We start from the raw sequence: 11859 nt of genomic DNA, 5'->3' as shown, positions 1-11859 counted from the left end.
GCCACCCAACATTTCTTGTCTGGCACGTGCTTCTCACTTCTTGCTGAAAACAAATTGAAGGTACGTTGGTGCCACTTTGCATGCAAGAAGTCCATGTGTATTGTGCTTATTTAACATACAGTATGTACGTTGCCATGTTGACTACATCTGCTGAATGATGGAGGTATAGACTTATACCTTGACTATTTTAGGAGCGTGAACTTTATTAATTTATTATCATTTTAAAATATGCAATTTTGAAGCATACAGATGCTTTTAAGAACTGCTGCAATGTGAAGGTAACTCGCATACATACAGCAGTGGTTTACATGTTTTATTCAGGTTTGGAAACAAAAAGAGAGAAAAAACAACAAACCTGCAGGATCGTGTATTCAGCATTATCTCAGTCTTATAAGTTTCAATTTGAGTTCCTCGTGAACTTCTGTACTTTTTGATTACACAGATTTCAGCTGCCCAACATGAACCCTGACAAAAAAAAACAAACAAAAAAAAACCCTCTCAGGGATAAATTTTACTTATCCAACTTTTTACAGCTACAAACTTGCTTTAGTTGGTCGGATATTTCAGCCACACCTTAATAACAAATCATCCCTGTCATTGGACTCCAGTAATATTTTACTAGACAATGTTCATCATCTTTATTTCACTTAATTGATTTACAACACATATTTAATGAAGAATCATCTAAAAATGTACATTCAGAAATTTCAGATATTTATCCACATCATTCAAAAAAAGGTATAGACAAAAAGGGCAAAGACACTAAACCTATTGTCTTTCAGCTGAATCAAAAGATGGTCAAGGAGGAAAGTTGTTTATAGATTTATATAATTTATATTATATCTGTCAAAAAAAGAGAAAACAAACAAAACGGCTGCATTCTCGCTTCATTGTGTTCTGGACTTTTAAGTGAACACAAGCTGAATCTGAATATTCTGGTCTCTGAATTATTGCATTTTGCATTTACCTGACATTCAAATTGGCTCTGTAATAATTTTACATATTGTTAATTGGAAGTAGGACTTATCCAAACTGGTGGCAGTTGCGCTCACACAAAATAAACATGTGTACAGCAAGAAGATGAAATAATACAACCACAGTTTTTACAGGAGAAATAAAGCATGACACAGCAAAAGAAACCACCCTTGTTATGGCAATATTGTCATGAAACTACTGAAATGTGGCAACTAGGAATCTAATGAAAAAATCAGCTTTGGCTAAGAAGAAAATAATCTTTCTGATTTTAAAATAGAAAGGATTAAAAAAACAAACAAAAACAAAGCTACTTTGTGCTTATTACATTGACAGATTATCTGATTGTGTTACTTCTTTTTAATTCATCTTGTTCATCGTGCGTGGTGCTTGGTGATCAGTTTTAAGACCTCTTCCATCGGATGGCAGAGAAAATGGTGTGGAGGAAGTAGAGAAGAGTGGCTAAATAGGACATCACCTGAAAACATGTAAATACAGACATGGATGATCAAGAGTTGTACAACACTGCAACATGCATTTTGTTTTAAATATTCATGTGACACTCCACTTGAGCTGTAGTTATTTCTTACCTATGACAAATATATTATTAATATATTCAAATATTTGTGTGTTTGAACTTTGTTAAACTTTTTTGGTTTGTGTCTTTTTTTCATGTTAATATTATGAGGGTCACCACTGTTACAAGACTCGTACAGGACCAAATTCAGCTTCTTGTTGAAGAAAAATGTGTGTGTGTGTGTGTGTTTGTATGTATGTTTTTTGTTAATGTGATTTTTTTATATCTTCTAAAGGATGATGGTGTATTTATTTATATATTAAGGTTATATTTTATCATCTAATGTCATTTTTAACTATTAAAAATTGTATTTGTATTCATCCCCCAGAGGACGAATATTAACACCTCCCAGTTGGGTCCTTAAGTGAGACCCTTAACGCTACTGCCTAACCTCTGTAAGTGGCTTTAGATCAAAGCGTCTGGTAAATGACTGTAATGTAATGTAATGCATTTACTGCCACTTACACTGACTATTTAGCAGAAATGGACAAAAAAAAAAAAAGCATATTTTACAGGGAGGAAATAAAGCAGATTTCATGGACTTCTTTTCTGGTTTTGTGTGTTTGACATACCACTGCGGAAATGTACAGTCTGTAGATTTTGAGAAAATCAGGTATTGTAGCTATGTTGGAATACGCGATGGTAATGAAGGCCAGAATCACTGATGCACTGAGGTAGAAGACGACTGCCAAAAAATGAAAGCCAACATCCTGCAACAAGAGAGATGTGATTTGAGTAAGGAGTGAGAAAGATGGGTCAGAAAAGATCTGAGCAGAAAGGTTAGAAGGAAAAGCCAAAGACACATAATAACTCGGGATTGCTGCTTGAACCCCATCTTTTACAGTTTTCATATATCTGTGATTGATCCACCTGGTGAGTCATTTTTATTGAGTGATGTAAATAGTTACGCTTGCTCAATGATGATGCTTCTGGGAAATTAAATATGTTACACATAATTACCTTTAAAATATCTGGATTGATTTCTCCCAGTCACAAATTGTGTTTCCTTATCTCTTTCAGAAGATGTTTGAGTTTATGGCTGAGCTCAGATTCTAGATTTGTTTAACCATAATAATCATTACTTTTGAAAATTCTAATCAACAAACAAAATGTGATTTTTGCTGCAATTCTTAAAACTGTTAAACTTTTCTGGGAATGGGGTTAGTAAGTCAGTGATTGTTGATCATCTTTTCATCTTTGGATAGATGCAGATGTGAGATCTGTACCAAACAAAACATTGACTTCTTTGCCCAAGAGGTAATAAACTTCCCATCCTCACCACTCAATGAACCATAAACTATTATTATTGGTAATGACGATTGAAAACATGGTCATAGAGTGACAATCTATGTGAATGCTGACACTGTAATATTGGCTGAGTTACTAAGGACAATGCTAGTAAAAGTATTAAGCATATTTTTGTGAAAATAGTAAATTTGACAGTAATACAAGATCTATGAGCCAAACGACAACAAAAACCTTAGCTGCACCATGTCAGTCTTTGTGGCACAACATGTGCTCCCCAACCTTAAAGCCTTTGGTTAAATAGGTTCAAGAAAAAAAGAAGAAAAAAATAAAAGATCTTGGTAAGTTTTTAAAGTCTATGTTTACTTATTCTTCCAGTAATGTCTAAAAGTATCTATACCCATTTCTTGGAATTCCAGGAATAATCCTACCTGGATACAATATTAAAACATACATGTACTTCTAGCCTCTGTGTGTTTGTCTGTTTATCTGATTAACCAATCAGCAGATGAAGGGGGTGTCTCACCAGTGAAGGCCAGATGCTGCTCTGATTGGCTCCACAAAGGAAGATGAAGAACCAGAGTGTCGTCCCTACGAAGCAGAAAACGGACACAAACATCACCCAACCCTGTGGGTTGCTGTCTTGAATTGTCGTCGATGCCACCAGGATCCAAACCAAACCTCCAAACACCTGCAGGGAGAGAAGATGAAGGTTTTGTCTTTGTGGATTTCTGGCAGAAAGAAAACTTGCCTATAAGGTTCTCTGTTAAATATGCAAGTAGAGAGTAAATCAGGAAGTTTAGAGCAATAGATTTGTATAAAAATGATGTAGTAGTACTTTTAACCCCTAATAATAGGCTACAAAACAGCTACTGTAGATTTTCCTAAATGCAGTGACTCCACTCTGTAAATTCTTCTGGTATTTTCCAAATATTTGCTGATTACATCAAATGGTTGTTTATTGGAATTCTCTAAGCTTTTCCAGTTTAATCTGCAAACACATGCACAGGCACACAGCCTGAAACCACTCAATGGTGTATTTTCTCTGTTTTCTCTCCCCTCCTTTAACAAACATTGAGCTTCATGGACCATTGCAGGCAAATACCTAAAACCTGCAGGACGGCTGTCCTCAAGGACCAGAATTTGAGTTCTCCTATTGAATGTGTCCATCCGTCTAAGTTAATGACATCATCCAAGCCCTATTCATAGTTTTCTTTCAGCCATTAAACATTAAGCCCTTAATTATTATCATTAAGGACTGAAGCTGGTGCAAACGCTACCAAGGTACATTTTGATCCAAACCAGATCCGATATTTTGTTGAGGGAAATTCCTAAAACTGCAACCAAAAATAAACGTCATCTGCTTCTCTTGTGCATCAGCTGAAATATACATGTAATTTTCCCTGAGAAAGAAATGCAAAGTTTTCACTCCTCTATGAAGGGAAAATTTAATCAAGTTCTCTTTACCCATTTACTAAAGATAAAAAAAATTAGACTTGTTCCATCAACATCTTTTTAGTAAAAGATTTTCCTCAATGTATAAAATGAAGGTCAGAATATGACCCTAACCAGCTATCTCTTAATCTAACTACTCAGTATGTCTACCTTACAGGAATTCAGCCACAGTCATAAAATGCATAAGAAAATAGATCATTTTCTGCAAATTTGTTCTGAAAACATGATGAGCTCAAAGACTGAACAATCTTTTCATAATCTAATAGCTTTTTTTTTTGTTTGTTTTTTTTAACTTCTTTTAAGCCCAGCAACCAACATTCAGAGTGTCAGAAAAGAATGGGCCACACCTTGAAATAAACATGTGTCTGCATGGCTTCATCCTTTTAACCGAATGCTGCTTTTCCCCTTGTTTCTTTGGAAATAGAAACTAAAAATGAATAAATAATATTACAATAAAATGAGCTCGAGATATTGTTTTTATTTCATTATTTTAGCATTTCATTTGAATTTTCTATAAAACCTTACAGTCTTTATAAACATTAATCAGTTTCACATCTGATTTTCAGCTTCCATTAACATCTGTTACATTCATGTTCATTTCTTTCCTAATTTAAATCTTTCAAAGATTAAAGCCACATCTATGGAGTATCTAAATATCTGATGGTGAACAAAGAGGAAACAACCACAAGAACAATGCAGCCAGAAACTGAAGAACTGAGCAAACACGCAGGTCAACAGCCCGTAACTGTGAAAACATGGCATTACACCTGTCACATAGTGATACCGTCACACACAGAAGCCGTATCGCTGCTTCTCCAAATCCGACCTATTTGTCCATTCATCTGTTATATTTCATGTGAAAAGAACTGCCCTGCACCTCAGGAAATTTACCTTTAATAAATATTCTCCACCACATGGCCAATGAAAATGTTTGTACTTTGCTCCCATCACAGCTTTAGTGGATTCCAAATGCAGCCAAGTCACACCTAAGAGTGTCTATAAACCGATTCATATCTACAAAAGGAGTCTTTACAGTGCCAAATATGCCACAGCACGAGGAAGTATACTGTCATAGAAGGGAATGTTTTCTCTCTTTTGTTCTTTTTTATGCAGCTACTTAAGTGATCACATAAGTTTATAGTCTGTTTGCACAAACTGGGACAAATAGTTTAAAATCCATCATGTTTCAGAGTAACTACTGTTTCCATGTTAACAGGGATTTAATTCAGTTATTAAAAATTTCAGTGGAAAACTTAACTCAAAGTGGGAATTATCCTTTTGGTTTTTCTTCTTTTTTTTGGCAGCTTTACATTATCATTAAGTAAAGATTTAAGAGGAAGGAAAAACCTTCTGTTTACTTCATCTCATGTGAAAGGAAAATGAAATATGTCTTCATGTTTTCTCAACAATACAGCTGTCTTTCAAAGACAGCACACTGACGCAGTTATTTTTACAAACTGGTTTTCCTACACCCCAGCTGTATTTTTAATTGTCTTGTACATGAAATGTGCTATACAAATAAATTTGGCTTTGCTGTTGTTTGTTTGCACCTTTCATCTACACACAAATGCAGTTTGGAAGCACTATAAATAAACTTTTGGGAAAATAGTTTCCAGGATGGCAAATATGGGATCATCATGCATTGCCTTTATTTATTTATTTATTTATTTGATAACACAACCAGCACGTTTGACGAGCAACACCACCATCTGTGTGGCTTGTGTCACAACCTACACAGTTATTCCTTTGTTTACATGGCAACGGTGGGAAAAGAGATGAGCTACTGGTGAACCAGACTACCAGTTCATGTTTTCTTCAGTTTTGCTTACTTTATATACAAGTGTAATATTGAGAGAAAACCTTACTTTTCTATCAGTCCATATTAAATATTCCACCTTTCCACACATTGCACAAGGTCTTGGATTTGCTGGAAGTGGTCATTTTCTTGTCAGCTTTCTAATTGCCCAGCATGGCTTCCAATGCAAGGGTGAGATCGCAATGTTTTGATTTGGCATACTTCTGACAGCATTTCTTCAGTTTTCATGTGAGCAGAGGTTTTTTTTTTTGAATGGTGAAATGTGGGAACACAGAAGAAACAAACTCTTTTGCAAAATACTCGTTTTCATGTGGGCACAGGCTCAGACTCATCTAGCATCAGTTACAGTTTGGTAAGATTTGATGCTTTTTAAAAGCTATTTGGTTGGGAAAAGATACAGAAAAATGTCTTAAGGTTGGACAATTAAAACAATTTGGGCCTGCTTCCCAAAACTTCAGAATTAGGAAACCTTCATGGCTTGTATGAAAATACACAAATAATTTTGAACTTTGCAATTTGCATGACATTGCATTTTTTTTATTTTTTACATGAAACCAGATGGAAAGATAATATAAAAAAATGACACTACTTCAAAATTTGTTAGTCAAATTGTTATTATTTGTCATCTTTGTATTATAGAGTAAAGAATCTTTGGGATCATTTAATTTGGTAGCTTCTGTTTCAAAGGACTGCAAAAATGGCAGATGGATTTAGTCATATAAATATTTTTTTTCTTTTTGTCCAATGTCTTAAATGTCTCATATTCAGCTCCAAAAACTTAATAATCATTTCCAAACATGGATGTTTGCACAGCTCTTTGACAGATCCACCCCAAATGGTAACGTCTGTTTTAAAAGCACAAAACAGCAACAAACAAAATGTGTAACAACACAAATGGGTGACGTCAAAGTTACATCCATCAATCTTATAAAGTCTATTGATTCTTCCTTTGACCTTTCATTGCTTCACCGTTCAGTTTCCCTAGTAAATTCAACAGGGATGCATTTATCCTCCACCTTTTCATATCCATGATGCTTTGAATAAACATTTTTGATCCGTCTGTTTTATGAATAGTGGTAGCCAGCCAGAGATTAAACTTGTACTTCCCACTGCGGCTTGGTTTGTGAACCACCGGAGTTGTTCCACCTGTTTCACGAGATTTTATCTTTCATGTTTCATATGCAGAAAAAAAAAGCCTGCAAGAGTTTACCTTTAGTTATAAGCTTAATTTAAATTTCTACTAAATGAAATGTGCTTAATTTTTAAGTTTACTTAATTTATTTCTTTTTAAAGTGTTCCAGACAACCCAATATAATTCAGTTTTTTTTTGTTTTGTTTTGTTTTTTGTTTTTTTGTTTCTTTGTTTTTTTGTTTGTTTGTTCCTTTGTTTGTTTCTTAGCTCCAATAGATTGTAGCTGCTAGTTTCTTTGTTGGTATGGAAACACATGTTGTCAGCAGCAATCTGCCCTACAGGGATAACTGTCAGCATGAACCCAACACGTTGCTTTGTTGTCTAAGTACCTTTTTTCCAGTTGCAAATAAAGAAAAACAGGTGCCGAAGAGAAGATATGAAATGCTATGTATTGCAACTCCTGGTTAATCAGTTTCATCTGCTTGGTCTAATAAACCAACCCCATCAACTCCTCCGATCTTGAGAGCTGGTTAGCTGTTCTCATAACTTTGTGTGGCTCCGCTGAACACACACTGAGGCCCATTAACCAACACAAGACAGAAAGACAGATTCTTATCTGAAAGAAGACTCACCTTTATGGAGCAATAATGGGCGGGGGGCATGGGGGGGGGGGGGGGGGGGGGGGGAGGGGGGGGCTTTGAGAGAAAGAAAGGAAACTGGATAATATAGATGCAACCTGAGTGATAAGGAGCTACTGAAGAGATTGCAAGGAGCCAAGCAAATAAAGAAGAGGAATAAAATCTTCTGGGCCACATGGTAAAGATAGTGGAGATTAAATCCTAGAGAAGTAAGATGGGAAACAGACGATCCTTCACACAAGTAAGTTATGTTAAAAATAATCACAAACTTACAAACTCAGGGATGAAGAAGATGTCAGGAATGGTGGTGAAGATCCTGCTGCCTGTGGGCAAAACATCACCTGAAGTGGTTGAAGCCATAGTCCAAAACTCCAAACCGAAGTGTGTGTGTATCTGTGTGATTTCCTCAAGAATGAGACACAAAACCGGTTGTAATCTGCTTTTTAAAGGTTGTCCTCCCCAGTTCTCTCTCCTCCTACACCAGCTCCAGTTTTTCCTCCACTCCACCTACCAATCCATTCCTAAACAACCTGTTTGACGAGTGCTTTTTGGCTTTGTTTGTGCATCAGGAGGATACCCATCATCTGTGTGTGTGTGAGTGCTTTATGTGTGCATTTTTAAGTGTGTGCCCTGATGGGTTTATGTATAGGTCACTATAAATACCCTGTTAATGCAAAAAAGGACGTTTTCGGAGGGTCACATGAAAAAGTTCTCTATGTATGAAGCTGGTGGAAACAAAGGTAAAACTTTGCCAACTTTTAGTTGAGACATTGTCTTTAATCAAATACGCTTCATCAGATGAGTAAAATAATCTGTTCTCACCACCACGGCCTTGTGTCTGCTAATCCTCCACCTGTGTCTCACTCCAGGGAAGTCTTATCCGCCCGTCTTTCTTCATTCCTGTCACCCTTCAACTGAATGATACAATAGTCTAATCACCTAATTTCTCTTAAATATTTGAAGGAAAAAAAAAACATAAATGATAAGTACAAACTCAATTTTAAGATAAGCTGGACATTATCCAAATAAAAAGCTTTTATCTGTTGTGTAATTTGTTGATTCGCTAATTCACAGACAAAAGTTTATAGAAATGATGTGTTCGCTGACCATCTACACTGTATTTAGAAAATATAAACAAACTTTAAAATATGATGCCAGCAAAAGAAAAAGACCTTTGCGATTCTCATGTGCATGTCTTGCACTGATGCATATTAATAATATAAAAAAATGATTTTGCTCTTTTGTTTAAAACCTGAATTTTTTTTCTTTTTTTTTCTAATTTTCTGGCATGTGAAACCACACGTCAGTTTCATTTATCAAAAGTAGATAAAACGTGAAAATGGTTTTCCATTTCAAGGTACAGCTGAACTCCATATGGTTCTTCTGATCATGATGGGGGCTTGAATGTCTCAATGCAAGGAGATATCCCCACAATTCCAGGATGTAAAAAAAGAGAAGAAAAGAAAAGAAAAGAAAAGAAAAGAAAAAAAAGAAGTTCTTTGCATGGAGAAACTTGTGGTCTTTCATCAGGTTTAGGATTTGTTTTTATTTTATAAATACAATGAACTTGGTCAGTGAGTACTTAAATACTGATGTCTTTGAATTATTCTGCTAAAGGTACAAATAAATTAACAAATTTTTAATTGCATTCTTTTTAATTCACAGCTTTTTCTGGGAATGAGGTTTCCTCCCATTCAAGTTTCCATTCAGTCTTTTTAGGTTGTCATGTAGGTAGTGTGACACACCATTTAACCCCATAACAGTTAAATGGAAGCTTGAGTCCATCTTAATTTTAAGGCTGCCTGCATGTGTTTAAACAGGGTCCCACTGAACTTCTGTTAAATGAGTGTTTTTATTAGTTTTCCACTAAAACAGAAACATTTAGGGCTGAGAGTGAGAGAGGCAGAGGTCTGTTTGGCTTGTAAAATGTACACATGTAAAATGTGTTGGGGAAAGGATGGAGTAGAAATGGATGCACATGGAGAGGCTAATAGGTGGATGAGGAAGTCTTGAATGAAACAAAGAGCAAACATAGAAAGAGATTCTGGGAGTGGCTGGTCTGCTTAAATTGTAGTTTTCTACCTGTCAGTGTATGAAAAATGGTTCAACCAGGAGATGAAAAGACTACCAATTACTTTATCTAAATCACAATACAAATGTCCAAAATGTCCAAATATAAATGCATTCTATTCACATTTAATGACCACTAGCAATCAGAAGTGAGCCATAACATATGTGTAGGAAATGGGTTTTATTGTGCTTCAAATGTCAAACAGGTTTCCATGCGGAGGGATTAAAGTGCTGTTCAGTAACCAAACCTTTTGTGTGGTGTGAGACTTTCCAACCTTTTTGTTTCCCAGTCTCGATCTGCTCTGCCAGCTTTTTTATGTCGGTTGTTTCTGTAGCCTCCAGTTCTCATTTTAAATAGTTTAAGTTAGTGGAGCATTTAATGAGCAAATCTACACCACATGAGCCTAACTGCAGGTTAGATTGTTTTTCAAAGAAAGGCAACAAAAATTCCAAAAAATACTATAAAGAATTGGACTGCAAAATTAAATTACATGTAATCTTAAAAATTAATAACATCTCCTCTTTGTTATTATCATGCTGAACCTTTTCTTATTTAACTGGACATTAATAGGTTTTTTCTAATTTAACAGCTGTCAAAGGAGGACCAGTTTCTTGTGGCATATACTTGTGTTAATGGCACAATCACTAAACTACTCTAATAATCTGATGTTGTACTGTGAGTCACACTATAAAAGCAGCTTTCTTGCTTTCAGAACCTTGTTCTTCTCTTTCAGTCAGAGAAACTCACTTTATTATGCAGGTGCTGACACACCCTGAGTCAACATATTCATCTGTTAGCCTGCTAAGGTCACTAAAGTGTTTTTGGAAACCCTCTCCTGTTTGCTACACAGCCTAAGGTCAGTGCATGTGGAGCAGGAGTTCCTGGTAATTGGATCCTGTGAAACTGACATGACTGCAGAAACCCACTTCAGTGAAGGTGTTAGATATGTTGTTTCAATACAAGAAAAGGAGGCAGAGCCATTTTCTTATTTGTTCAGAGGTTCATTTGAAGTAAACGGTATTTTATTCCAAGATATTTATAGGTCACCTCAGCTAGAAGTTCAGCAATCAAATAACCCAGCCTGATTCCAATGGCTGCATGTGTGTGTTAGATGAGGAAATTCTCTCAAATTAACATTTATTTTTAATAAATATTTGCACTTAGCTTCTGTAGCCATGATCTGTATCATTCATTGTCTTTATCTTGCTACTTAACAACATGGAAAGGTTATGTCTGATAAAAACAGCTAAATTCTACTAATTAAGTAGATTTTTTAACAGTATTTTGCTTTATTATACAAGGCATGACTTATCTCTGCAAAAACACAATGTGCTTTAGAACCTACTCAGTACCGCTCCTCTGCAGCTTTGTTTCTTACACAATTCTATAATGTAATAAAAAAAAATTTTCACATGAAGAGGGATTTGAAAATTATTAACATGTTTGAATATGTGCATGATAAAGTTTTTTTTTACTTTTGAGCCTTGAATAGCAACAGATAAATTCAGTGGTAAAGAACAAACACTAAAGCTACTCTGGAGGAAATCACTGATACTCTAAATGAATTTAAAATAGTTCCTTAAGAAAAAAAATTAAATAAGCATTTCAATTAAAATAGTACACATGAATATTAAAATTAAATGAAATAAATGAACTTGCAGTGGTCATATGATCTGATTTAGTCAGTCAACAGTATTTTTGCTGAATTTTAAAAGACCTTTTAAGATCACTAAAGGTGCAGTATAATAAAGTCAAAGATCAGTGGCAGAAAAAAAATAAATATATCATTAAAATCTGTGTTTCTATTGGATCTAATCATTTTACTTAAACAACTGTTCAACATTTTCCTGCTTCAACACACCAGATTCAAATGAAGTAGATCTCCACAACTTTACTCTGCACGAACCTGTTGAGGAGCTATTAATTTGGGCCAGTTAATTTGAGTGTGAGCAG

At 35.2% G+C, this 11859-nt stretch overlaps 1 protein-coding gene across 1 annotated transcript; it reads right to left on the bottom strand.

The window, feature by feature from the left end:
• Positions 1-623: 623 nt before the first annotated feature.
• LOC121655161 (myelin and lymphocyte protein-like) lies at positions 624-8262 on the bottom strand. Its single transcript, XM_042009622.1, has 4 exons — positions 8109-8262; positions 3321-3485; positions 2122-2259; positions 624-1450 (listed from the first exon to the last, which is right to left on the bottom strand). The coding sequence occupies exons 1-4, from the start codon at positions 8193-8195 to the stop codon at positions 1376-1378; spliced, it is 465 nt and encodes a 154-aa protein (XP_041865556.1). The 5' UTR covers positions 8196-8262; the 3' UTR covers positions 624-1375.
• Between the last annotated feature and the right edge of the window lie 3597 nt (positions 8263-11859).

Source organism: Melanotaenia boesemani, chromosome 16 (assembly GCF_017639745.1).
Source record: "Melanotaenia boesemani isolate fMelBoe1 chromosome 16, fMelBoe1.pri, whole genome shotgun sequence".
Classification (NCBI taxonomy): Eukaryota; Metazoa; Chordata; class Actinopteri; order Atheriniformes; family Melanotaeniidae; genus Melanotaenia; species Melanotaenia boesemani.
The sequence above is the reverse complement of the archived record's forward strand: the minus strand, read 5'-3'. Positions and strand labels throughout refer to the sequence as shown.

What these genes read in the sequence shown, in the direction of transcription:
- LOC121655161 (XM_042009622.1), bottom strand. Translation starts at nt 8,195, where the DNA reads ATGGCTTCAACCACTTCAGGTGATGTTTTGCCCACAGGCAGCAGGATC. An exon ending in TCTTCTTCATCCCTGAGTTT is followed by an intron (nt 3,486 to 8,108) that starts GTAAGTTTGTGA and finishes CTCTCCCTGCAG; the next exon opens with GTGTTTGGAGGTTTGGTTTG. An exon ending in GACTGTACATTTCCGCAGTG is followed by an intron (nt 1,451 to 2,121) that starts GTATGTCAAACA and finishes ACATGTTTTCAG; the next exon opens with GTGATGTCCTATTTAGCCAC.